We start from the raw sequence: 27,326 nt of genomic DNA on the forward strand, positions 1-27,326 counted from the left end.
CGCCCCGACCGGGACTAGAACCCGGTGTGCCGGCGCCGCTAGGCAGAGGATTAGCCTAGTGAGCCGCGGCGCCGGCCTGAGGCAACCATACATTCTTAGTCTAATGTAATTTTAACTTTTTTAAAAAGATTTATTTTATTTATTTGAAAGAGAGAGGTAGAGACACAGAGAAAGGTCTTCCATCCGCTGATTCACTCCCCAGGTGGCTGCAATGGCTGGAGCTGCGTTGATCTGAAGCCAGGAGACAGGAGCTTCTTCCAGGTCTCCCATGTAGGCACAGGGGCCCAAGTACTTGAACCATCTTCCACTGCTCTCCCATGCCATAGCAGAAAGCCAGATTGGAAGTGGAGCAGCCGGGAGTAGAACCACTGCCCATATGGGATGCTGGTGACCTGGGTCAGGGCTTTAACCTGCTGAGCCACAGCGCTGGCCCCAGTTTTAAAAGTTTTAATAAAAGTTTTAAATTACAATAAATTTAGAATTATAAAAATTTCTGTAACTTTTGTAAAATATTTTAAGAAATCTCCCACACTGGTTTGCTCAAACTGCAGAATGAATGGGAAGTACATGTTTAGGGGTGAATTTGTTGGATTAGAGTATAGTTCAGCTATCCTAGGTAGGTGGAATTGAAAGTAAGTATGTAGAGAAACTACAGTTTGTCATGCCCATGTGATAGGCATGGCTAGGAAGCATGTGGTTCATGAAGGCAGGGGCTTGCTTTACTTTGGTAGTTAAATTTATTTTTTTAAATATTTTTATTTTCAATATTTATTTGTTTATGTGAGAGAGAGAGGGAGAGGCACCCCTGATCTGAAGCAAATAGCGAAGAGCTTCTTTTGGGTCTCCCACGTGGGTTCAGGGGCCCAATCAGTTGTCTTTCCCCATCACATTAGTAGGGAGCAGAGGGTGGAGGAGCTGGGACCCAAACCAGAGCCCATATGGGATGGATGGTGGCTCCATAGGCGGAGGCTTAACCTAGTGTGCTGCAGTGCCGGCCCCGTTGAGCTAGTTTTTCAATACAAACATCTATACATAGGCTGTGGGTCTCATGAACTTGCATCAGATTCTGTGTCTGTAGCGTATCTAAGCAAACTTGTTGATTGTGTGTACGGTTGAGTTGCATTTTATTTGATAAATACATAAGCAGATGCTAAGCTTTCCCTTTCTGAGAGCAGATAGATTTCTGTCTCACTTCCTCTGCCCTCGGAAGTGAAGCATCTGGTACCCGTATCTGAAAGCATCATGAGTGGTGGCTTTACCCGCTGTGCCACAATGCCCAGTCCCTTTTGTGAGTATTTTTAACAGTATCTAATAAAGCTAGTATAAATAGGTGAAATTTGTTCTTTTGCCTCTTGGAAATGTTTAAAACTTTTAAATTGTAAACTTCAGTATTCAGTAGCAGTTTGAAAAATGCAGCTTTACTGTAAATTTTTATCCACGGTTGTCACTATATTGATCATCACACATCACATCGACTTTCACTAAATCTGAATAATAACCAGTTTTTTTATGGTGAAAACATATTTTTAGAATTAGCCGAGTGGACTCAATCTTGGTGATCCCAATTTTGTCGGCAACACCCGAAGCATCACAGTGAGGATGTTGAACATCCGCCACTTTCTCTCCATCAGTTTTGATCAGGGTGTTGACCTTGCCCAGGTCGGTGTCAAAGAGTTTACTCACAGCCTGTGTGATCTGGTGCTTGTGGGCCTTGACATCCACCTTGGGCACAAACGTGTTGTTGCCTGACATCGTCTTCATGGCAGACTCATTAGTCGGGGAACTTGATGATGGTGGAGTGCTCAAACTTATTTTTCTTAGGGATGATCTTCCAGGGATATTTGTGCTGGCGTTGGAGGTTTAGTGTCTTTGACCACTGAAACATGGTGATGTGTGGATGTTGTTTTTGCTGTAGTTGTGGACACCTTTTTGTCCTGTTTTCTTGCCCTTCAAGCCTTTGCTTTGGCTTTGAGAGGGAGGGATGGGCAGGAGCTTCCTTCTTCACCTTTGGCACCATCGTGGTACCCTGTTTATTTATTTATTTTTTTTAATTTTATTTGTTTATTTATTTATTTGAGAGGCAGAGTACTGACAGAGAGAGGGAGAGACAGAGAAAGAGGTCTTCCATCTGCTGATTCACTCCCCAAATGGCTGCAACGGCTGGAGCGGGGCCTATCTGAAGCCAGGAGCTTCTTATGGGTCGGTCTCCCATGTGGGTGCAGGGGCCCAAAGACTTGAGCCATCTTCTACTGCTTTCTCAGGCCATAGCAGAGAGCTGAATTGGAAGAGGAACAGCTGGGTTTCGAATCGACGCCCATATGGTGTGCTGGCACTACAGGCATATGTTTAACCTACTATGTCACAGTGCCAGCCCCGAGACCCTGTTCATTAAAAAATGTATGCACATCCTTGTACTCCAGCATTCTCATAAAAGCAGTTCTGTGTTGTTTACTGTCAGATGCCAGATAAGATAATCCTACTTACTTCAGAGGTACAGCTGCCTTTTTTTTTTTTTTTTTTTGGGAGAGGCAGAGAGAGAGAGAGAATGAGAGAATCTTCCATTCACTGGTTCACTCTCCAAATGGCCACAGTGGCTGGAGGTGGGCCGGCTGATCCAAAATCAGGAGCCAGGAGCTTCTTCTGGGTCTCCCATGTGGGTACAGGGGCCCAAAGACTTGGACTGTCCTCTGCTGCTTCCCCAGGTGCATTAGCTGGGAGCTGGATTGGAAGTGGAGCAGCTGGGACTTGATCCGGTGCCCATATGGGTTGCTGGCATTGCAGGCTGCATCTTTACCCACTGCACCGTGGCTCTGGCCCCAGCTGCTTTTCTTGACATCAGTAGACTAGCATCTTTTTTTTTTTTTTTTAAAGACTTTTTATTTATTTATTTGAAAGAGTTACACAGAGAGAAGAAAGAGAGGGAGAGGTCTTCCATCCGCTGGTTCACTCCCCAATTGGCTGCAACGGCTAGGAGCCAGGAGCTTCCTTTGGGTCTCCCATGCAGGTGCAGGGGCCTAAGGACTTGGGCCATCCTGTACTGCTTTCCCAGGCAATAGCAGAGAGCTGGATCGAAAGTGGAGCAGCCAGATCTCGAACCGGCGCCCACATGGGATGCCGGCACTGTAGGCAGCAGCCTTAACCGCTACACTACAGCGGAAGCCCCAGACTAGCATCTTTTAAAATGACTTTCTTTCTTTTTTCCACATGCATATTTGAACATATACCATGTATAAAGTATTGATCTTTATCATCAGTATTAACTTTGCCAGGATTTATTTTGAACCAGTAGTACAGATATAATGTTTTAAAAATATGTATTACCATTAGTTTGTTACCAGGCTAATTTCTTTAAAAAATGAAGGATTTACTTGCCTTTATCTCTGTTGTGCTCAGAATCTACCTTCTTCTCGAGTTTGAATCATGTTCTACTATCAGTGTATCCTCCTCTTAATTTCCAGATGATACTGAAACATTGAGTACGAAGGGCCATTGTAGGACATAAACCTTACCTAAGACTGTGTAAAAAATACGAACTATTTCAGAATTGTAGCTTGAACACAGCTTTCCTTATAAATGCAACCCTCCTCAATCAATATTAAACTTACCCCAAATCTTTAATATACTTAGAAATATACTGTTGGAATGGGTAATTCAACTCTTAAAAACTGCAGAACTGCAAGTGGCATTAAGATAGTTCTAGGGGATGGGAAATAATGAAATAATCCAACTGCGATACAGTAAGACACAAACTGATAACCAGGCATCCTGAGATTGCAGTTCTTCCTGAGATAGAGCTGAAATGTTAATCAAAAAGTAGTTTGAGGTCATGGGGGTTAAGGTCCTTCACAGTAGGCTGTCAAATAGTAATCAAAACACAGAACAGGACATTCTGTTGGAAATGCCTTTGGAACTGTGTAAAGTGATAACTTCTGAGGTTTTGCTTTTCATGTTGAGGTTTTAGATTAATTGCCTGCTGACATCAGTGTTGTTCCTGAGTGTTGCAAAGCAGGTAGCCTCACCTTTTCTCCCTTATTTACTTGAATTGTTACTGCAAACATCAATCAGGAGGAGCTCAGAAACGTTGCCACTGTTCATTTGGAAACATTGGCAACATGGTATTGGCTCAATATAAATGTAATTACAAGCTTATAGATGAAGCATTGGCGCCTTCTTTCATGGTAGTTTTTCCTTTAAAAAAAAAAATTTTTTTTTACCTGAAAGGCAGGTGGAGAACCATCTATTGGTTGACTGCCCAAATGGCTGCAACAGTCAAATCTGGGCCAGACTGAAGCTTAGAGCCAGGGATTCCATCCTGGTCTCCCACACAAAAGTCAGGAGCTCAAATACTTGGGCCATCCTCTGCTGCCTATCCAAGCCCATTAGCAGAGAGCTGGTTTTGTGCAAAAAAAAAATTGATATCCATACAAACAAGAGGTTTTCAAAAATTTGATGAAAATACATATTATGAAAAAACTATGCACTGATCTCAAAAATTAAGTACCCTGTATAAATTTGCATGAAACATTTGTAAAACCTGAGCATATTCTAGGATCATAAAGAAAACTTTAATCTCTCAGAGTGTGAATACTACAGGTTATATTATTTGATCACCTTGAAGTAAAACCAGAAATTAAACAAAGACTGAGAAAAATACTGGTCGTGTAAGGTTTTCAAACTGTACGTTAAAGGGTAAGCATTGCAGTTTTGAACAAGGTAACACAACAGTGAGATTGTTACACATAATAACGTATGAGCACAACTCAGTTATTCATAGCTTGAAGTAATTTTATTATTAAAGAAGGAATGAAAACAAGGAACTCAGAACTCATGTCAATATGTGAGAAAAAAAGTCAACTAAAAATTAAGACATTAATTTAAGAAATGAATCAGAAAGTGGGGAATACTAAAAAGTGGATTTTTAAAAATTCTCAGTAGAATGCTAAAGCTAATCATCTAATCAAGGAGTAGGTAAGTGAATATAAATAAAAAACCTAGGACAAGAAGACACGTATGTACAAATTAGCTCCAAGTATTACACAGCAGATCTAGGCTAGTCAGTCAAGGAAAAATCTTGACAGAATGGACAGTTTTCTAATATGGTATTGATTACAACAAAAATCAGTTTAAAACCCAGTAGGAAGATTTATCACCAAGGAAGAAATGTTTTAAGCCACCCCCTTCCCCACTACTGCTTTAATGTCTCTTGTTTGCCCATTTCCAGTGATTTTACTGGAATGTACTATCAATTTTAAAAAGCATATTTATTTATTTATCTTTAAAGATTTTTTGTGTTTGAGAGGTAGATTTACAGACAGAAAGAGAAACACAGAGAGAAGACTCTTCCATCCACTGGTTCACTGCTAAATGGCCACAATGGCCAGAGCTGAGCCCATCTGAAGCCAGGAGCCAGGAGTTTCCTCTGGGTCCCCCCATGTGGGAATAGGGGCCCAAGCACCTGGGCCATCTTCCACTGCTTTCCAAGGCCACAGCAGAGAGCTGGATCAGAAGATCCAGCTGATACACGAACCGGCACCCACATGAGATTCCTGCGCCACAGGCAGGGGCTTAGCCCACTGCTCCACAGCGACAGCCCTGAAGAGCGTATTTAGTACATTCAACTTTACTAATGCCCTATTTTCAGCAGCAGCGTGTCTCTTCCCCTTCGTTTTTGCCCCTTTTCCTCTTTCCCTCCCCCTTTCTTCACTCCTTCTGTCCTGTCAGATTTAAAGGAACAGTTCTGAATTGAATTATGCTAGTTCAACTATTCTAGAACCTTAAAAAAAAAGAATAAAGCACAGAGAAAAGAACATTGTAGGTTTCTTTATAAAAATACATGCAAAAAATCTAAGTAGCCCAAATAGAATCTAACTGAACTCAGCATTTATTCCTGGTAAAATTTCTAACTAAAATAGGAATAGAATAATAAGTCTTCAGCATGATAAAGTATGTATGGAGTCTAAGCACACATATACCATTACAAAGTGAGTGATCTAAAAGCCAAGGAATGCTGGCTTCTGTAGCAAACCCTTGGAATCTCAGCTTGATGTAATGGTTTATTTCTGGCTTAGGAAAAGCACAGAAGGGGAAGGAGTGGCAGTGGGTATTTAGGTCCACGGTCTTGAAGAGGTGAACCTGACATTGAGATACATGATTCCACCACGTGGCTTCTGTCTGGAGGAAGAAGGGAGAAGATTGAGGAGGGTGGCTTCAGAGTCAGGCTTAGTCAGGCACATCATTTCTGCTCGCATTCCATTGGCTGGGAAACGTGGTCTGTCTCTGTACCGAGGAAGAGGAAATGGGTTTGGTGGTGAGCTCATAGTCTGTCACTTTCCAGCCAGTGTGGTGAGAAGGAGAGTGTGTGAGTTACCACAGGTTTGAGTATTGGCAAAGAAGAAACAAAAATCTAAACCAGAAAGGTCCAAGGAAATCCATAGATCAACTGTGTAGATAGCTTAATAAAGTAAATTAAATGTTTGTTGATGTTAAATATCAGTGATGACCAGTGAAAAGCAGGCTAGGCCGGCATCGCGGCTTACTAGGCTAATCCTCCGCCTAGCGGCACCGGCACACCAGGTTCTAGTCCCGGTCGGGGTGCCGGATTCTGTCCTGGATGCCCCTCTTCCAGGCCAGCTCTCTGCTGTGGCCAGGGAGTGCAGTGAAGGATGGCTCAAGTCCTTGGGCCCTGCACCCCATGGGAGACCAGGATAAGTACCTGGCTCCTGCCATCGGATCAGCGCGGTGCACCGGCTGCAGCGCGCCGGCCGTGGCAGCCATTGGAGAGTGAACCAACGGCAAAGGAAGACCTTTCTCTCTGTCTGTCTCTCTCACACTGTCCACTCTGCCTGTCAAAAAAAAAAAAAAAGAAAGAAAAAAAAAAAAAAGAAAAGCAGGCTAAATGAAAGTCCCTTACAAGTTTGTGTCTCACTTGCCCTGTGATTTGAGGAATGTTTGGAATTTTCGAGGCAAAAAGCAAAATCAGAAGGGTATTTAACTTTTTGGGTGGTGGAGGAGTCAGAGGTGACCATACACCCCCAGCAGTGCCTGGTTAGGCACGCAGCAGAGTGGAAAGGCTGCAGTGAAACTAATGGAAAAGTCCTGAGAATTTCTAGCAAGGAAGTGGTGGTAAAGGGGAAGGAAGTCTCCAAAGCCTATAATTACTAGCTTAAGGGCTTCTTAAAAAAATCTCACGTATTTTAGTCTGTCATCTATATCCTTTTGTTTTAATGAATATGCCACTGTCAGTGGCAGTGCAGGCACAGAGGAGGAGCTCATGAGGACCCAGGAAGCAGAGAAACTAGGCTGAACTTTCCTTAGACAACCAGCCCTTTCTGGAGAGCGCTTCCCTGCCCCCAGTGACCTAAAGACCTCCCACTGGGCCCCTTCTCTGAGCGGCCATTATTGGATCAAGTCTCACCCTAATCCATCAGCCATTAGCATTAATTCACTAATCGGTCACACAGGACTTCAGGACTTAAATGTCTTATGAGGTTGGGGAGCCAAGTCTATGACAGGTATGTCGGAATCATCTGAGGAGTTTTAAAAAATCTTGGTGTCTAAAAACTAGGTACAATCTGAACCTCTAGGGGTTGACCTTACGGCATCAGCATGCTCTAGAACCACTGTCAGAATAAGGGTGTTCTTTGACATTCCCGGGTCTTCCCTTTTTCTGTTATCCTTACTGCGGATTTTAAATGAAATATGTGAGAGGCTTAGCCTGTACCTAGTGCAGGCCTTGCTCGTGGGCGGAGTTTAGTGGGTGTGGAGATTGTACTTTAATTCCTGTTTAATTGCCACAGTGATCATTGCGTACTGAAACAAATGGGGAAAAAATAAGCAGATGTTCTGGTGCTGAGATCTGGGCTCAAAATAATTACTTTAGCTAATTGCTTAAAATGTGCATTTCTGTCAAGCGTACTTTGCAAAAATGTGAAGCACCTTGCAATAAAGGTACACTAGAGTGAAACTGAAACTAGAGTACATAATACTCAAGTAATAATGGTCTAGTACTGATAAAAAGAAAAATAATCAGAAGTCCTGTCAGCCTCACAGACATGTTATTTGATGATCACCCAAATGAACAGACTCTGGAAATAATATTGAACTGAGTGAAAGGAAACGCCACACCCCGGAAGTGTAGGTGAGGCGGAAATGAAGATGGCAGAGGTGTATACTAGTGCAAAGATTTGTTGTTTCTTTTTGGATAATGAAATTAATCTTTCTAGGCAACTTACAAACACTTAGGAAAGGAAATTAAGGCTCTCTGGTTTAGTACAGTCGGCTGAAGAGAGGATGCAGAATCACTGAGACTTACATAGATGCAGTTCTGAAGCCTGGAAGTTCAAGGCTGGGTGTTTGCTGGTTGTTTACTTCTAGGTTTCTTTCCTTGGCTTGCAAATGGCCACTTTATCCCCCCATGGTCTTTTCTGTGTGTACATGTATCCCTGATGTCTCTACACTTTTCCAAATCATTTATGTGATTTGAAAGGAAAAGGACAGAGAGAGATCTTCCACCCACTGTTTCACTTTCCAAATACCTGCAACAACGAGGACTGGGCCAAACCAAAGCCAGGAGCCTAGAACTCAGTCAGTCTCCCATGTGGGTGGAAGGGATCCAAATATTTGAGCCATCACCTGCTACCTCCCAGGGCATACATTAACAGCAAACTGAACTTGGAAGCTGAGTCAGGACTTGAATACAAGCATGCTGATATGGGATGCAGGCATGCACTGTGGCAACTTAACCACTGTGCCAAACATTTACTCCTTTCTCCTTATAAGATCACAGTTCTACTGCATTAGACCCCTATCCTTATGGTCTTATTTATCCTGACTACCTCCTTTAAGGCTGTATCTCCAAATATAATCACATTGCGGAGTTGGGACTGTAACAAATGAATTCGAGGGGAGGAGGACACATAACTCAGTCCACGACAGTATCCTTATATATAGATGGTATATGTGTGGAGGGGCCAAGTAACTTTTTAGGTTAGAATAACTAAAATGTTAGCTCTTGAAAAAGTTTAACAAGTCTAGAAGGAACACAAACTAGAAGTTTGAGAAAATATTTGTAGTGCATCATAAGTGGTATATTTATGTCATTGATTCTAGAGAAAAACTGGCAATATAAGTGGGTTTTTCAGAGTGCCTGGCATGCTAAAACTAGCTCAAGAGGAAACAGGAAATCTAAACAGACCTTTAAAAAGTGGCAAAATTGAATTAGTAATCAGAAATCTTGCCATAAAGAAAAACTCAGGCACAGATTACTTCACTGATAAATTTTTACCTAGCATTTAATGAGTTAATAGCAGTAGTCTACACATCCTCCAGAAAATAAAGGAGGCTAGAAACATTTTCCTCTCTCATTCTCTGATGCTGATGTCACCATACTACCACAAGGAAACCACACGGGAAAGTAGAGACCAATAGGCCTCCTGAATATAGATGTACAAATCTCCACAAAATTCTGCCAAATTCAACCCAGCAGTATTTCAAAATGACCAAGAGGGATTGACCCCAGGATTACAAGATTGTTTTAGCAGCTCTACAATAAACTTCGATGGAAAGAAACTTCTTCATGCAGGTATCTACAGGACACTCTTAAAAAAAAAAACCTACAGAGAGTGAACAGCACACTTAGTGGTGAAACACTGGATACTCTGTAAAATTGGGAGCAAGGAAATATCTACGCTTGCCTTCTTCACTGTTGTCCTGGAGGTTCTGTCTTCAAAGCGAAAAGGAAGAAGCGAAACTGTTTTCATTTATAGATGACATGAACCTATTAAGGAAAGGAGAGTCTTCAGAAAGGTCATGGACAGTGTGCATTATGAACAAATTGCATGGATTTCAAAAAAGTTTTGCACCAAAATAAACCTTTCAATTCCATTTTCCATGAACTTTTTGAAATACTCTTGTACTTAGGAATTCACACACACAAAAATCTTTTAGAACTAATAAATCACTATTATAGCAAAGTTGCAGGCTTTGTTAAAAGTGTCTGGGAAAAGAAAAATAACTTTTAAAAAGCTTGGTGGGCCAAGCATCCCTGGGTGCTCTGTCGGAAATGAAATGAAAATTGGGATGGGTGTTAGGGATTTAATTATTGAGTAGGATTTTGAGGCAGATGGAAGTGATATAGAAGTTATAGTGTAGTTTTTTTTGGCGGGGGGGCTTCTCTGTAATACAAGAATCTGATCCCCTAGTTTGGAGATCTAATCCACAGTTAGTCTGCTAAGATAACTGGTCTATTTGTATTGTTTTTTCTGTTTCAAGTTCCAAATACTCAGGAGTTGGATGCCCTGATACCCCAGTGGCTAATTCAGCAGAAGAGAGACTCCACAAGTCACATTTAACTTTTCGTAATTAACCTTTTTATTTTGAGATAATTGTAGTTCCAGATACATTTATAGAAATAATACAGAGATGTTGTTTGGTCTTTCCTCAGTTTACCCCAGTGATACATCTTGCAAAATTATCAGGATGTGTAGTCTGGCCTTAAGAGGCACAATACAGAACAGTGCCATCACCTAGGAATCCTCACGTTCCACTTTTGTACTTAAGCCCCCCTCCCTCTCTTTTTGGTGTATCTAGTGAAATACAAATGAATACCAAATACAAATGAAAACCAGATACTTTTTGTGTTATTTTATGAGACTCTGGATCTCTCTCTCTCTCTCTCTCTCTCTCTCTCTCTCTTTTAATTTATTTGACAGAGTTGCATACAGTGAGAGAGAGAAACAGAGAGAAAGGTCTTCCTTCTGTTGATTCATCCCCCAAATGGCCGCCATGGCCGGCGTACTGTGCTGATCCAAAGCCAGGAACCAGGTGCTTCTTCCGAGGCTCCCATGTGGGTGCAGGGCCCAAGCACTTGGGCCATCCTCCACTGCCTTCCCAGGCCACAGCAGAGAGCTGGACTGGAAGAGGAGCAACCGGGACAGAACCGGCGCCCCAACCGGGACTAGAACCCAGGGTGCCAGCGCCGCAGGTAGAGGATTAGCCTATTGAGCCGCGGCGCCGGCCCCCTAGACTTTGGATCTCTTTTAAACGTTTTGTATTAGTTGACTTCTGACTCTGCTCTGGCCAGGGAAGAGGCAGTGCCAGAGGGTGTTAGAGGACTGGTTCCTTGCTGGTCCCCAGTGATACCACCTTGGGTAAGGGAGGAGAGCCTGGGCCCCCTGACACTGTTGGGCAAGGGTAGGGCTGTTGTGAGTAAGGGTGCTTTTGTGGAATCTAACTATAGTAGAACAGTTATTCCCTAAAGGTTTTACGGTGTGTAGGCTTTGGTGGGTTTGGTTTGGTTTTGTTTTTGTCTGTGTGGGATGGCCTTTCCCAGTTGCTGGCCTCCTTAGCTCCAACTCTGCAATGTTGTGGTAAGAAGAAAGCCAGGGGACTCATCACTGTGTGGTTCTTAGGCACTGAAGCCTCAGCTTTCCACCTTCTCACCATCTTTCAGAAACAGATACTCACTCTCACTCTCTCTCTCTCTCTCAAGTACAATATCTTGGGATCTGAAGAAATATTTTGCTCTGTTCTCCATCACATCTGCCTTTGTAGCAAATTTGTTCCAACACCAGATTTAGACTTTACTTATTACATTGGGAAGTTTTTTCTCCAGAACATGCAACTTGGTGAACCGGACAGGCACTCTGTTTTTTCGCACTAACTCAGGCCGTTAGGTGTATTGTAATTAGGCTGTCATTCTCCGAGGATGCCATCAGTGACTTCATTGTCTCTTCACACTGGTGACTGTAGCCCTACTTCTGTCAGAGAATTGGTGTCTGGATTTTTAGTGGATATGCAGCACTGATTCTTCTCTGGAGAATTTTTTTTTAACATATTTCGATTTTACATATTTCTTTAAAAAAATGTTAGTGCCTATGATTAATGAATGTCTACCACAGTCAGAAGAGATGTTTATTTGCTAACAGCTGTTTTTTGACTTGAGAAATGTTTGTTTTTTAGGAAATATTTTTTTTGACAGGGAAAGTTAGACAGTAAGAGAGAGAGACAGACAGAAAGGTCTTCCTTTTCCATTGGCTCACCCCCCAAATGGCCACTATGGCCGGCACGCTGCGCCGATCCGAAGCCAGGAGCCAGGTGCTTCCTCCTGGTCTCCCATGCGGGTGCAGGGCCCAAGGACCTGGGCCATCCTCCACTGCACTCCCGGGCCACAACAGAGAGCTGGACTGGAAGAGGAGCAGCCAGGACTAGAACCTAGAGACCATATGAGATGCTGGCGTGGCAGGCAGAGGATTAACCAAGTGAGCCACGGTGCTGGCCGTGAACTACCATTTTAAATTTACTGCTTTTCACTGATATGAGAGCAGATGGTTTCTGTTACAGATAATGCACAACGCATACCACCTTCTTAGTAATTAGAACAAAATCACATTATTGCATGTTGCTTAAGAGGACACATGTTTTTTTAAAGGTTTATTTATTTGAAAGTCAGAGTTTTATGAGAGAAGGAGAGGCAGAGAGAAAGAGAGGTCTTCCATCCACTGGTTCACTCACATTTGTGTGGCCACAAATGGCCACAATGGCCAGAGTTGCACCGATCCAAAGCCAGGAGCTTCCTCCGGGTCTCCCACGTGGATGCAGGGCCGCAAGCACTGGGCCATCTTCTACTGCTTTCCCAGGCCATAGCAGAGAGCTGAATCGGAAGAGGAGCAGCTGGGTCTTGAACCAAGTATCAGCCCCTGAAGACAAATATCTTTAAAGCTCACCTTCAGCCGGCACCGTGGCTCACTAGGCTAATCCTCCACCTTGCGGCGCCGGCACACCAGGTTCTAGTCCCGATCGGGACGCCGGATTCTGTCCCGGTTGCCCCTCTTCCAGGCCAGCTCTCTGCTGTGGCCAGGGAGTGCAGTGGAGGATGGCCCAAGTGCTTGGGCCCTACACCCCATGGGAGACCAGGAAAAGTACCTGGCTCCTGCCATCGGATCAGCACTGTGTGCCGGCCGCAGCAGGCCGGCCATGGCGGCCATTGGAGGGTGAACCAACGGCAAAGGAAGACCTTTCTCTCTGTCTCTCTCTCTCACTGTCCACTCTGCCTGTCAAAAAAATTTAAAAAAAAAAAAAAATAATTAAAAAAAAAAAAAAAAAGCTCACCTTCAGTTCCAGATGCCGTCTGCAGGCTGTGGATGTGGGCCTTTGTGTGTGCAGTCTTCCTGGTGTTAACTAGCTATGCTACTGCTTTCTGGGGAAATGAGTACTGAAACTACCTTTCTTTTTTTCTTTTTAAGATTTTATTTATTTATTTGAGAGGTAGAGTTACAGACAGTGAGAGGCAGAGGGAGAGAGAGAGAGAGAGAGAGAGAGAGGTCTTCTGTCTGCTAGTTCACTCCCCAAATGGCCGCAGTGGTCGGTAATGCACTGATCTGAAGCCAGGAGCCTGGAGCTTCTTCTGGTCTCCCACACAGGTGCACAGGCCCAAGGAGCCATCTTCTGCTGCTTTCCCAGGCCATAGCAGAGAGCTGAATTGCAAGAGGAGCAGCCAGGTCTAGAACCGGTGCCCATATGGGATGCTGGTGCTGCAGGCAGAGGATTAACCTACTGTGCCACAGCCCCTGAAACTACCTTTTACTTTGGACTTCTCATCTACTCCTGGAATGGTCATATTTAGGGATTAACTTCAAATAATGACACCTCTGTTGCTGCCTCAGTTGGCATTTTCCGTTTCCGGTAATATTTTTGAGATTTATTTTATTTATTTGAAAGAGAGAGAGAGAGACAGAAACAGAAGTCTTCCATCACCTTAGCAGGACTGCTCAAACAGCAGATGCAGTTGTGATTCAGCTCCTTCATCTGCCTAGGACAGAATGCAGTCTCATTAAGGAGAGGAAAGGATTTCTGTATTGGGCACAAGCACAGTAAAGCCAGGCAGATGTTCAGTTTTATTGATAATGAAGTAAACATAGCTTTCGGCAATGTTGATTGTTTTCTCTATTATTAAATTATAAATCCTTTAAATAATGATAGTAACAATGGTAACAGCATCAGAAGATGAAAACTTACACTTTTTAAATTACTCTAAACGATAAATCCAGGAAAACAAGCTGATATGTATCAGGAATGAGAAAATTGTGCCTGTTAATCCAGTAATTCTTCTGAAATACATACAGGTGTCCTAAGAAAATAATCAGCGTTGTGTAGGAAAGACCGTATGCGTGGAACCGTGGACAGGGTCTCTGATAGACTCTGCAGCAGAATCACGAAGTTGTGTGTATCCTACCTCCACTTTAGCTTGCCTGTGTTGAAAAACATTAGGGCGTAGATTGAAAAGTCTTAAAATACGTTAGAAAAAGAGCAGAACTAATTGTGTGTGTGTGTTTCCAGGCAATGGAAAAGCATACAAGACCGAAATATTTTCTGTGGTTACTGCTATCATTAAGGGCATAGAATTACAGATTACTTTTTATTTAATTGAATTTCTGTTGTTTTCTAGATACCTCAGTGAGGGAGAGGAGTAAGATTTTTGTAATTGCTTTTTTATTTATTTTCATTTGTTTTTGAATTCGTACATTTTTCCCCCAACTAGAATTATGTAGGTGGATTAAGTGGCAGAGCTGTTGAGGACAGAGCACACGGCAGCCCCTGTCCATCCTGAGGAGGGTCCTAGGCACTGGGGTCTCTGGGCTTCTTAGTATCGGCTGTCCCTTTTAGGATACTAAGGGAATAGACCCTCAGTTCTTGAGAACCTGAGTTCTCAGTGGCCATCAGAGGGGCCTGTGGACTTGACGTTAGACTAACTGATTGAATGACTTTCTTTTCTGTCCAGATTTTTGACCGTCAGACTATTTTAGAATCCATTGTAAGAAGGTCCATTGTTACGGTGGACGACACTATGACGAGCCCTGGGGAATCACACGTGGGGGGAGCTCACTTTGCTCTCTGACATGCCCTCTCCTTCCCGCAGCTGGCCCTGAAGGACCCTGTGCACACGGTGTCACTGCAGCAGTTCATCTACGAGAAGCTCAAGGCCCAGCAAGAGTTACTGGGGGAACAGGGCTTCCAGTCCCTCATGGAGACGGTGGACACAGAGATTGTCACCCAGCTGCAGGAGTTTCTACAGGGATTCTGAGAGCACACTGCGCGTGGCTGCCTCCCCTTTCTTGCTCACGCTGAGTGACACAGCCTGCCAGCTCCATGTGAAAACCTGCTGAGATGAAGAAATGCCCATATATGAAAATAATGAAACGAAGACCACATGGTCTTTTTTTTATGACAAAATATAAAGAATAAGTATAAATCGTGCATAACTAAAATCACAAACCTATTCCTCAGAAGAATTTAATTTTATATTTATGAGGGGCCTGTGTTTGCTAGAGGTACAGTTGGTGACAGTAGCTGCTTCCTTTCCAGCCGAGAGAAGAAGCTGCCTGGTCACCATTTAATCATGCACTCTTAACACTTGAGAAGAGGAAGGTTAATGTCTGCGATGTTTGCCTGCAACCAACATTAGTTACATTTGACTGCCTTATCCTGCTTTTAAACTAAAGAAACACAAGTTTGAAAAATGACAGAGCTGTTCAGATGGTGCAGTCAGAGAAATGTGTGCATCAGGCAAAAATATGTGGATAGTGACAAATATACATTACTAAGATTATCTTGCAAGAGAGTGGTTTTCATCCAACATAGAGAACATGTTTTATCCGACAGATGCTTTTATTTTCAGTCTAGTCATTTGATACAGGAATTAGTAAAGGCATTTTTTCCTCATTTTATCTTCAGCAAATTCATTTAGTCTGTGACTGTGCATAGTAAGGCCCACAGAAGTGAGTGTGTGGTACCGCAGTGCCAGGTGGGAGATCTCTGGCCGTGGCGGCTAGCAGCCCTGTGAGCGCTGAGAACCGCAGCTGCCAGCCCGCCCTTCGCCACGTGGGCCCCACAGGGCTGTGACAGACTGCTCCGTGCTTGCCAGCATCTCAGGTTCCTCGGTGCACAGGTGCACCTTGGAGGACCCTGCAGCCATCCCCAGGGTACCAACACTGACATAACTAGTCTTCCTTAATCCTCCAACACGCAGTACCCAAACAGGGAAAAGGAGAACATCAAGCCTTACTTTGTTTTACTTGCCATTTATTGTAAGGAACCTTTAAAGCATTTTTTAGGAAATACTCAAAAGCAAGGTTGGAAAATGTCTTATCTTTCTATAGAAAGTTGGGTACAGTATGTGACTGTGGGACACCACTGCCGCTTTGTAAGCTGTGGAGCCCAAAATGTGTGGGGGATGTTTGATGTTTTCAGCAAGAGAAAGAAAATATGGTCCAAATTAAATTTTCCAAAGATATCTCATCTATGATTTGTCTGATTGTTTTTCTTGTTCCTCACCACACACACAAGATTAGTTCCTAAAAATTGCCTAGTGAATTACAAAAGGAAGTTTTCTTTCGTACTCTGGCTTTGGTCCTGTGCCAGTCGGTGGCAAGGCTGCAGTAGCAAACCCTCACCACCCTCCGAATGTCCCTTATTTCAAACACCTTCGTTACTCCTCAGTCCTCAAGGCTGACCTAAGGAGAACGGTTTCTTCCTGTCGTCTGTATTAGTTTTCATCTGAAGCACTGTCCTCATTAGTGTTATCAGAAATTCTCATTTTCCAGCTTTCCAGTTATTATAAAATACTCAACCCTTCTCTTTTCTGACAGATTTCATTATGGTGCCATAACAAATATCACTGAAGTAACTAGCTTGCCAAATAAATACAAGGCAAGCTTATCTCACGGGAAGAGTTGGTTCATTTTATACAAACTTGTAGGTTAAAATGGGCTTTGTAAACAACTCAGAAAAATAAATCGTGTATCTTGAATTTTTAAGTGCTCAATTAAGACAAAATATACTTAACTTATTTACAGAATTCTAGTCAGTAACACAACTTTACAGCAAACATACTAAATTTTGGACTGACAGTTCAGCGAGGCCTCTTGTTGAATTGTGGCTCCTGATCCAACCTGGTGATCTCTTCTGTTCCTTAAATATATGCCTTGTTCCAGAGCCTTACTCTGGCCCTCGGACAGAGACCCACGTGGCCACGGGTGCATTTCATTTCATTGTAACTTGGTTCCTCCTCCCTCTCTCTCCTCCCAGCCAGATGAGAGAAGCCACATCATTACATGCTAAAATACTCTTGTGTAGTTTCTCATGGAAAAAAAAGTCTTCGTTTTAGACCTTTATTTTACCCAGTTCTCTCTTTAGCGAGTAGTTGTTGAGTTCCAGGGTTGTGCCTCAGAGCTGTGTTCATGTGCTGAGGTTAGAACGGGGCACCGGCCCTCGGAAGTTTTACAATTCAGTAGAAACACAAGGTGTGTCAATGAGCTACAGTAAAATGGGGGTTCTGATGGAAGTGATCACTCAGTGACAGCCTGTGGAGAAGGAGATGGTGTACAAAGAACACGCAGTGCTCACAGGCTCTGTCCAGCGCTTCGGGTCTGCTCCCATCTCTTCTTAAGGTCGCTCCTCAGACCCAACACCGCCACCAACAGCCAAAATGGTGGAGCAGGTGGACTGCAAGTCTGCTTTTCAAGAAGTCTTGGACACTGCAGGAGATAAACGTGTCGTGGGTAAGTTCTCAGCCATGTGGTATAGACCCTGCAAAATGATCAAACCTTTTTTTTTTTTTTTTTTTTTTTTTTAAAGAGAACTCTGTGTTGAAAGGCCAACTTACTTCTTAAAGCATCCACGTATGTTCTGGTCACCTAAGTCACCCACTTCTTTTCTTTCTTTCTTTCTTTTTTTAAGATTTATTGATTTATTTGAAAGTTACACAGAGAGAGAAGGAGAGGCAGAGAGAGAGAGAGAGAGGTCTTTCTTCCACTGGTTCATTCCCCAGTTGGCCGCAACCGCCAGAGCTGTGCCGATCAGGAGCCAGGAGCTTCCAGGTCTTACCACACGGGTGCAGGGGCATGGGCCATCTTCCACTGCTTTCCCAGGCCATAGCAGAGAGCTGGATCGGAAGTGGAGCAGCTGGGACTTGAACCAACACCTATATGGGATGCCAGCACTGCAGGCAGTGGCTTTACCTGCTATACCACAGCACCGGCCCCAAACCTTTCTTTTATTCCCTCTCTGAAAAGTATTCCAACGTGTTCCTTGAAGTAGATGTGGATGACTGTTGGGATACAGCTGCAGAATGTGCAGTCAGATGCAGGCCAGCCTTCAGGTTTTTTTGTTTTTTGGTTTTTGTTTTTTTTTTAAAGATTATTTATTTGAAAAGCAGAGGGAAAGAGGGGGGTTCTTCCATCTGCTGGTTCACTGACCAAATGGCCACAATGGCTGGAGCTGTGCCAATCCAAACCAGGAGCCTGGAGCTTCTTCCAAGTCTCCCACGTGGGTATAGGGACCCAAGAACTTGAACCATCTTCTACTGCTTTCCCCAGGCCATTAGCACAGAGGTCGATTGGAAGTAGAGCAGCCAGGACTCGAACCGGCACTCATGGGATGCCGATATTACAAGCATTAGCTTTACAAGCTATGCCATAGCGACAGCCACCCCAGGTTTTTAAAAAGAGGCAAAAAGTGGGTGAATTTTCTGGAGCTAATAAGGAAAAGCTTGAAGCCACCATTAATGAATTATTCATGTTTTCTGAAAACATAACCAGCCTTCAGCTGTTTAAGACTTGCAAAATTTTTTATTTACAAAAAGTAAATATGGAAACTATGCACTCAACTGCCATCTGATTATAAATGACGATAAAATATCAATTCTACCCTTTTTTTAAGAAAAAGAAAGTGCAGTACCCAAAACTGTAAAAATTTTTAAAAGGTTTATTTATTTATTTATTTATTTTTGACAGGCAGAGTGGACAGTGAGAGAGAGAGACAGAGAGAAAGGTCTTCCTTTGCCGTTGGTTCACCCTCCAATGGCCGCCGCGGCCGGCGCGCTGCGGCCGTTGCACCGCGCTGATCCGATGGCAGGAGCCAGGAGCCAGGTGCTTTTCCTGGTCTCCCATGGGGTGCAGGGCCCAAGCACCTGGGCCATCCTTCACTGCACTCCCTGGCCACAGCAGAGAGCTGGCCTGGAAGAGGGGCAACCGGGACAGAATCCGGCGCCCAGACCGGGACTAGAACCTGGTGTGCCGGCGCCGCTAGGCGGAGGATTAGCCTAGTGAGCCGCGGCGCCGGCTATAAAAGGTTTATTTATTTAAAAGGCAGAATTAGAGAGAGGGAGAGACAGAGAGAGATCTTCCATCCATTGGTTCATTCCCCAAATGGCCACATCAGCTGGGGCTGGGACAGAGCACAGCCAGGAGCCAGAAGCTTCCGGGTCTCCCACGTGGGTGCGGGGCCCAAGCACTTGTTTTCCCAGCCCCATGTACTGTTTCCCCAGGCACATTAGCAAGGACCTGGATCAGAAATGGAGCAGCCAGGACTCAAACCTGTGCCCATATGGGATGCCAGTGTCACTGGTGGCGGCTTTACCTGTTATGCCACAGCGCCAGCCCCCAAAACTGTATAATTTGATAGTCATTCAAAAACCGCTGTCGGGGCCAGTGCTGTTTACCAACTGCCTGAAAGATACCTTTCATATGATCCCCACTTGTTATTGGATACAAGATCCAGTTCATGTTTTATACATTGCATTTGGCTGGTTAGGTTTCAAATATAGAATAGTTTTTTCATTTTAATGCCATGGCTTTTTTGAAGAAGGCAAGGCGGCTGTCTTGTGGAATGTCCTTATGGTGTCATCCCAAGGACCAGGGCGCAGCCTGAAAGGGGGCCGCCCCCTCGCCTGTCCTGCCCCTGCGTCGGTGGGAACCCAGCGCAAGGTGGCTGATGGGTATCTGGCTGCCCAGCCAGGGTTTCCTGTGTGGGAGAGCAGCTCCCTCACTGCCTTCCACTGAGAATCAGTCTCAACACGAGGGTTTGTAAAGAGAAAAATACGTCCCTTATTGTGGGATTTTCTGGTTGCTTCCTCAGCCTTTGATTCAGGTATACGTTTTGGGCCACAAGGCGACACTGGTAATGTGTACTTCCTAAGGCGTCTCATCAGGGGGCATACGCTGGCAGGGGGTCTCTGGAGGATGCTACAGTGCTTGAGTAGTGGGCACTATGCCTCTTCATTATATGGGTAAGATTTGGGACATGATAGTCCTAGAAATGTCTAGTGGCTTTTTGTTTTGTCTTCTTTTTCACTGGAGTCAAGGCTCTGTCCCCACTAGCTTGCCTGTTCATTTACAAAAGTTGTGCAGGTTTATTTTAACCTAGAAAAGCAGCGGGACTACGCTATGGAAGAGGGGCACTGAACCCAGTGCCAACTTCATGGACTTGCTGGGGTCTCGGAAGCTCCTTGGTTGTTAAAGCACAACCCTGAGCCGGGGGTCAAAACACCAACATGTTTGTTTCTCTCTCCTCTTTGTATCAACACAGGTTGAACTCACAGGCAGCTGCGTTCTGTCCCAGATACACCCAAGTTAGACAGAACTCGCTGTGCCTTGAAGTGGTGCCAAGCAACTCGTGTGCAGAGCTTGAACTTTTCCACGGCTCCGTGCTGCTTGTTGGAAGCGGAGCTGTGGAGCCGGTGCAGCCGGGCCAGCCACAGCCACAGCCACAGCCACAGCCACAGGTTTGAGTTTCTCTGTTTTCACTCCTGGCCAGTGGAACCCTTGGCCTGGGGGACTCTTCATGGTGCAAGGCACTTGGGAAATATTCAAAACTGAGAGTCGTTGATGATAGTTCCTCTTCGATTCTTTCTCAGCCTCGGAAGTGGAAAGTCTCTGAGTAGCCAAAGCTCCTTAACAAGCCGGAGTTTGCTCTTGATTCCAGCGGCTGCCCGCATCCAAGTCCTCTGGGCCTGTCTGTCGGAATGTACTTAGCGAAGAGTGCTTTGAAGAACTGTCTGGTCCGGGAAGCAAGGCATCGCTGTCTGGTGATCCAAACCCTTTTTCTTTCCAAGTGAAACATTGATTTCCACGCTACTTTAATTTCCCAGTAGGCAAAAAACTTCAGATGCCAGTAACCACTGGACCAGGTCGGAGCGCAGCGAGGCCCGGAGCGGTCCCGTCCACCTGCTGCTCGGCAGATGGCTGTAAAGTGGGAAACAGGCCTTTGGGCTGCAGCTGTGTGGTTGGGTTTTAGCACGAGAAGTTAGAGCAGGAGGGTCTTAAGATGTGACCGTGACAAGACCTGCAAGTGAACTGTTCCTACTTTTTCTCACCAGCTGGAACCTGAGAAAGATCAGAGTCTCGTTTCCACAGGGGCGGGTCTTTTCCGTAGAGCTGTCAGCTACCCCCACAGCGGCTTGGGGTTTTTTCTTTTTTTTTTTTTTTAATGAACACTGAGACTTTGGCAGTCATCTAGAAGAGCAAAGCTTTCTGACTGACGGGGAGTTGGAACGCGTCCACGTTCACCGGACTCCGAGGTGCGTGGACAGCCAGCCACGGGAGAGAGCCCGTCGGCAGAGCTGGAGGCCATCATTTCTGTTTTGGCCTGACCGGCACACGTCCTGTGCTGTCTCGGGCAGGGAGGTCCGTGCTGGCCGGGGCCCTTCCTTGCCTTTAAGACAGAGAGCACAGAGCGCTGAGGGATGCCGAGCCGGGGGAGCAAATCGGCTGCTTTACTGTAGGGACTGGGTCCAGTCCTCAGGGCAGCCCATGGTCTGGAAATACGGAAGCTCAGCTTACTGAATCGCAGCTAGAAGGCTCCTTCCACCTTTCAAAGGCTCTTTGTAGACTGCACTGTGAAGGAAGAAGGCGGACTTCTTAATTCGTTTACTCTGTCTGACTATTGTCACTCTTTAGTCATGAACTTGCAGAGCAGAGTGGGATTCAGAGAGATGATCTGTTCTGGCCATGTCATTTCCCGGATGAGGAAACCAGGTCACAGGAAGGCGAGGCCCACAGTGCTCGGTCCTTGGCACCTACTCCAATCTGATGGAGAAAGGGAGAGGTCTTCTGTCCTCTGGGTCACTCCCCCAAATGCCTGCAACGTCCAGGACGGGCCAGGTGGAAGCCAGGAGCCAGGAACTCACTGGCTTTTCCATGTGGATGGCAGAACCAAGACTCGTCACCTGCTGCCTCCCGGGCACGTTAGCAGGACGTTGGAGCACAAGCAGAGGTGGGACTCGATCCCATAACCTGCTCCCCTCAATTAGGTAACTTTCTAAAGGAATGTTAATGGCCGCCTAAGTTTACAACACACAATTTCGCGAATCTAAGTTCACCTTCCCGTGTAGTGCAGGTGCCTTACCACTGGCATTCCCAGTTCCTCTCAGCCCTTAGGGAGCTGCTGTCAGGTGACTCACCTGTGTGCTTTGATCTCCCAGATGCTGTTCTCTCTCAGGGCAGCTAGGAATTGTGAGAGTTAAAGATTTGATTTGGGGCTGGCACTGTGGCATAGCAGGTTAATCCTCCACCTGCAGTGCCAGCATCCCATATGGGTGCCGGTTTGAGTCCCAGCTTCTCCACATCTGATCCAGCTTTCTACTATGGCCTGGGAAAGCAGTGGAAGATGGCCCAAGTCCTTGGGACCCTGCATTCGTGTGGGAGGCCCAGAAGAAGCTCCTGGCTCCTGGCTCCTGGCTTCGGATTGGCTCAGCTCTTGCTGTTGTGGTCATCTGGGGAGTGAACCAGCGGATGGAAGACCTTTCTCTCGCTCTCTCTGCCTCTCTGTAACTCTGCCTTTTAAATAAATAAACAAATCTTTAAAAAATCAACTTGACATTTATTTACTTCTTGATGCTCATCCTTGCTTTACGTAGATCCAAGCTTCTGAGCTGTATCATTTTCCTTTTTATCATTTTTTTCTTTTTTTCTTCTTTTTTCTCCATGTCCCCCCATTCACAACACAGAGCAGGCACGAGGTCTGCTCTGCCTCCTCCTCCAGCGTTGTCAGTGTAGGGACGCAGCCTGTGCGTAGCACCAGGAGGCCGTCATTTGCCGCCTGGATTTTTTGCAGGGCAGGTCGGCTGGCAGTGAGTCCCCTCAGTTTTTATTTGTCTGAGAAACTCTTTCTCCTTCACTTTTTAAAAAGACGATGTGTTTTTTGTTAATTTGAAAGACATAAAGAAAAAGAGGAAGAGATCTTCCAATCTGCTGGTTCCTTTCCCAGAAGGCCCCCAGAGTCAGGAACTCCACTTGGGTCTTCCTCGTGGTGGCAGCTGCCCTGTACTTGCCCGTCTCCCACTGCTCTCCACGTGCGTTCGCAGGAAGGAGACTCCCTGGGTACAAAGTCTGGGTTTTTCTTCTTTGAATCCTTTAAATATTTCACTCTACATTTTCTTGCATGATTTCTGATGAGAGGGCCACTCTAATTCTTTTTTTTTTAATGATTTATTTATTTATTTGAAAGGCAGAGTTACAGAGAGAGAAGAGGCAGAGACAGAGAGAGGTCTTCCATCCGCTGGTTCACTCCCCAGATGGCCGCAACGGCTGGAGCTGTGCCGATCCGGAGCCAGGAGCCAGGAGCTTCTTCTGGGTCTCCCATGTGGGTGCAGGGCCCAAGGACTTGGGTCATCTTCTACTGCTTCCCCAGGCCACAGCAGAGAGCTGGGTCAGAAGTGGAGCAGCTGGGACTCGAACCAGCATCCATATGGGATGCTGGCGCTGCAGGCGGCAGCTTAAACTGCTATGCCACAGCGCTGGTCCCCACTATAATTCTTATCCTTTTTCCTCTGTAGGTTAAAAAAATCCATTTTGGCTTTTTTTTTTAAATAAACATTTATTTATACAAGAGGCAGAGCTAGAGAGGGAGAGAGGACTTCCATCTATTGATTCACTCCGCAAATGGCCACAACAGCTGGAACCGGGCCAATACAAAGCCAGGAGCCAGGAGCTTCTTCCGGGTCTCCCACGTGGGTGCAGGGTCCCAAGGACTTGGGCCATTTTCTACCACTTTCCCAGGCCATAGCAGAGAGCTGGATCAGAAGTGGAGCAGCCAGGACTCTAATTGGCACCCATATGGGATGCTGGCAATGCAGGCGGTGGCTTTACCCACTATGCCATTGGCACAGGCCGCTAATTTGGCTTCTTGCAGATAGTTGTCTTTAGGTTTATTTTATGCAGTTTCGGTGTGATATGATCTAAGTGTGGCTTTTTGGCTTACCTTTTTAGGTTTATTTCTGTTAGGGCGTTTCTGTTTCGTGGCGTAGACGTTAGATTCTCTAGAAGTTCTGGCTTGCTTACCTTGCCCGTCTGTTTCTTGCGTGTTCTCTTTCTTCCCTTCCCGTGGGGCCCCCACCCTGTTCAGGAGAGTCATTTCAGTTCCCTGATGAACCTGACATCCGTGGTGCTGCTTTGATCCGACTGTCGTGATTCCCCTGTCGTCGTGAGCTCCCCATGGACTGGATGATGCAATCCGAGACATAATACGGAGAGCGAGGACTGGCGCGGCTCCGGCCAGGTGCTGGGCGGGGCCGCTGGTGGTGGTAGGCAGTGCCAGAGGCCGTGTCTGCCACAGTGGCCTTGTGTTTTGTCGCCCCTCTTGACTTCAGTTTTCTAAGAACTCCTCCTGAGAGGCAGCGGTGTCTGGCAGCCCTTTCCGCCATGGCCACTGTTTGGCTATAGGGTGGGAGTGTTCTCTGATCTCCAGTCTCCCTGGCCAGCGACTTGCACTCGTGGTCCTCCGTGGGCAGCCTTCTTGGTCCTCCCAGGTGCCTCTGGCAGGGGCGAAGGGCTGGGGTGAGGGGAATGTCCCCTCCTGCTTTACCTTCATAAGGTCTGAAGGCGGCCCAGGGCTTCCCTGGGGAGGCCTCTCCCTCAGCTCTGCTCCTGTTGCACCAGCATTCCTCCCCTTCTGCCACCTCCAAGAGGCTTCCCCTGGGACTGTGAACCCCAAAGTGACTCTCCCAGGTCATGGCTGCAGCTCTTCTGCTCTATTAAAGGAGGCTTGGCTGGGATCTGGGTTTGCCTGTCTCTCCCTGCTTCAGGAAGACAGTTTGCCTCAAAAACTCAGTTCTCATGAGTCCAAGGAAAGTCACTGGTTTCATGTGTGTCCAGCTTTTTCTTGGAAGGGTAGGAAGAATGTCTTCCAAGCCCTGTATGTGTTAAAACTGAATCAAGAAACCCACTGCCCGAGACAGACACCCCACGTTGACACTGGCCTCCTGTATCAGGGTGCCTGTTTGAGTCCTGACTGCCCTGCTTCTGATCCAGCTCCTCGCCAGTGCAGCTAACACAGCAGAAAACGGCCCGAGTACTTCGGTGCCTGCCGCCCCCGTGAGGAGACCCAGATAGAGTTCCTGGCTCCTGAGTTTCGCCTTGACCATCCTCAGTTGTTGTGGCCATTTAGGGAGTGAACCAGTGGATGGAAGATTCTCTCCTTCTATCATTCTTTCAAATAAATAAATAGATCTTTTAAAAAAGAAGTCTAATGTCTATCAAAGAGTCTTCCATTATAAAAATAACTTCACATGCACATTAGTAGAAGGAAAATTACTCAAAAGACTTTTTTTCAACTTTTATTTAATAAATATAAATTTCCAAAGTACAGCTTTTGGATTATAGTGGCTTTTCCTCCCATAACCTCCCTCCCACCCGCAACCCTCCCATCTCCCACTCCCTCTTCCATCCCATTTTTCATCAAGATTCATTTTCAATTATCTTTATATACAGAATGTGGGGAGCAATCCGGACTAGACTGTTACTCGAATTAAGACTTATTCTATGCATCTGCTCTCCCACAATATGGCGCTGGGAGAGAAGTAAACAGCTTCCGCACAGCTGCCTCCAGTTCAACCAATTAACTGTAGGACTTGCTCCTGATTGGAGAGCAGCGTACTTGGCGTGTGGGCAGCCGAGTTGGGATTGGCGGAGGAGGACTATAAAGGAGGAGAGAGACGGCATGCACCAGGAACATCTATGGGGAACATCTAAGGGAACCCGTGCAGCCCCCGAGAAGAGCCGGCCGGCGATATGCCGCTCCCCTGCGGAAGTGGGGAATGTGGCCAGGGGGAACTGCCCTTCCACGGAGGTGGAAGGGACAGTAGCCAACCCGGGAAGAACCAGCAGCAAACCCGGGGAGGGCCGAGCAGACGAAAGAACAGCGCAGGGTCCTGTGTTGCTCCTCCACGAAGAGGGGGAGCGACATAATGGTGCCGTGACTCGGATAGGAAACCTAGGACGGATAGCAAACTTAGGAGGGAAGAAACGGGAAGAAACGGGAAGAATTGGGAAAAATACCGGAGAGAGAGACTAGCAAACAGCCTAGGGAAAAGCCGGACGAAAAGGGTGCCGGAAGAAGCTGTTGAAAGCCTAGGCATAGACTCAGATACGGACTACGGGGGGAAGCTGGGAGAAATCTCTAAGGTCGAAAGCGAAAGTGAAAGCTAGAACAAACAGACTCGGACGCGGATTGTGGGGAGAGGCCAGGAGAAATGAGGGAGGAATATCGTTGGAGGAAAGTTTGGGGAAACATACCGGGTAGAGAAAACTGTTAGGGAAATTGAAGCCGCGGGGGGCAGGCCGAGGCGGAAACGGAAGCCACTTTGGGGTTCTCAAGTTAGCCCGGGAATAGGGGGCGAAAAGTTGAAACCAGAAGCTGAAACGTGAGCCAGGTTGGGATCCGTCTGATTAGCCCGGGGAGCAAAGGACGGGAAGCCAAACCGTGGGGCGGAGACGTACGCTGGGTTGAATTCGCCAGGCTAGCCCGGGGAACTTAGATTGAATGCTAGTGGCGGACACGTGAGCTACGCTGTGTTACTCGCGGAAGCCGCCGCGTGCAGAGAAAGCACGGGGCGTGAATAGATAGGGAACGGGGCTGGCGTAGGCCGTGGTTCAGACGCGAAAGGGTTAAGCGTGGAGACCGCGGAGCGCGCGAAGCCGAGCCGCGCAAAGCCGGGAAGCTGCGCAGATGAGAGAGGCGCGCGGGCTGAAGCGGCGCAGAGCCGGGAACCCGCCGGCGGGGCGAGGTGCCGGAAAGCCGCAGGGATAGGAGAAACAGAAGTTTAGAAGTAAAGTGAGAAAAATAGGAATGCTGGAAGATAGAAGTAAAATGGGAGAAATAGGAATGCCCGGAGATAGAGAAATAGAGAAATAAAAAGGCCTCCCTACAACACTGCAATGTGAGAGCTTGGATTCGGTCTGCCTAATCAAGTGAGGCGATGAGCACCTGCGGGCAGCTAGCAGCTTATGCGCCGCAGGTCACCGAAGACAGGCACGAATTAACATCAGTAAGGCTTCCCCACAATACAACAATATTAAGCTTGGATTCGGTCTGCCTGATTTAAGGCGGTAAGCGCCAGCAAAGCTCGACCAGAGTATGAGCTGCAGGTCACCGAAGATAGGCACGAACCAACACTAATAAGTCTCCCCCACAATAAGGCAATGAGAAGGCTTGGATTCGGTTTGCCTGATAGGTCTTGTAAGTCCCCTGCAGGCAGAGCAGAGCATGCGCTGCAG

At 46.1% G+C, this 27,326-nt stretch overlaps 1 protein-coding gene and 1 pseudogene across 2 annotated transcripts in view; one reads left to right on the top strand and one right to left on the bottom strand.

Annotated features, from left to right (window-relative positions):
* Positions 1–16,293, top strand: part of IPO11 (importin 11) — a 217,450-nt gene extending 201,157 nt beyond the window's left edge. For both annotated transcript variants that reach the window (XM_051853725.2, XM_070056753.1), the window contains one exon: positions 14,915–16,293. In XM_051853725.2, coding sequence (XP_051709685.1) covers positions 14,915–15,079 — 165 coding nt within the window. In that variant the 3' untranslated portion in view covers positions 15,080–16,293. The remainder of the gene's footprint in view (positions 1–14,914) is intronic.
* Positions 16,294–22,755: 6,462 nt separating this feature from the next.
* Positions 22,756–22,860, bottom strand: LOC127492883 (small nucleolar RNA SNORA51; annotated as a pseudogene).
* Between the last annotated feature and the right edge of the window lie 4,466 nt (positions 22,861–27,326).

Source organism: Oryctolagus cuniculus, chromosome 14 (genome assembly GCF_964237555.1).
Source record: "Oryctolagus cuniculus chromosome 14, mOryCun1.1, whole genome shotgun sequence".
Classification (NCBI taxonomy): Eukaryota; Metazoa; Chordata; class Mammalia; order Lagomorpha; family Leporidae; genus Oryctolagus; species Oryctolagus cuniculus.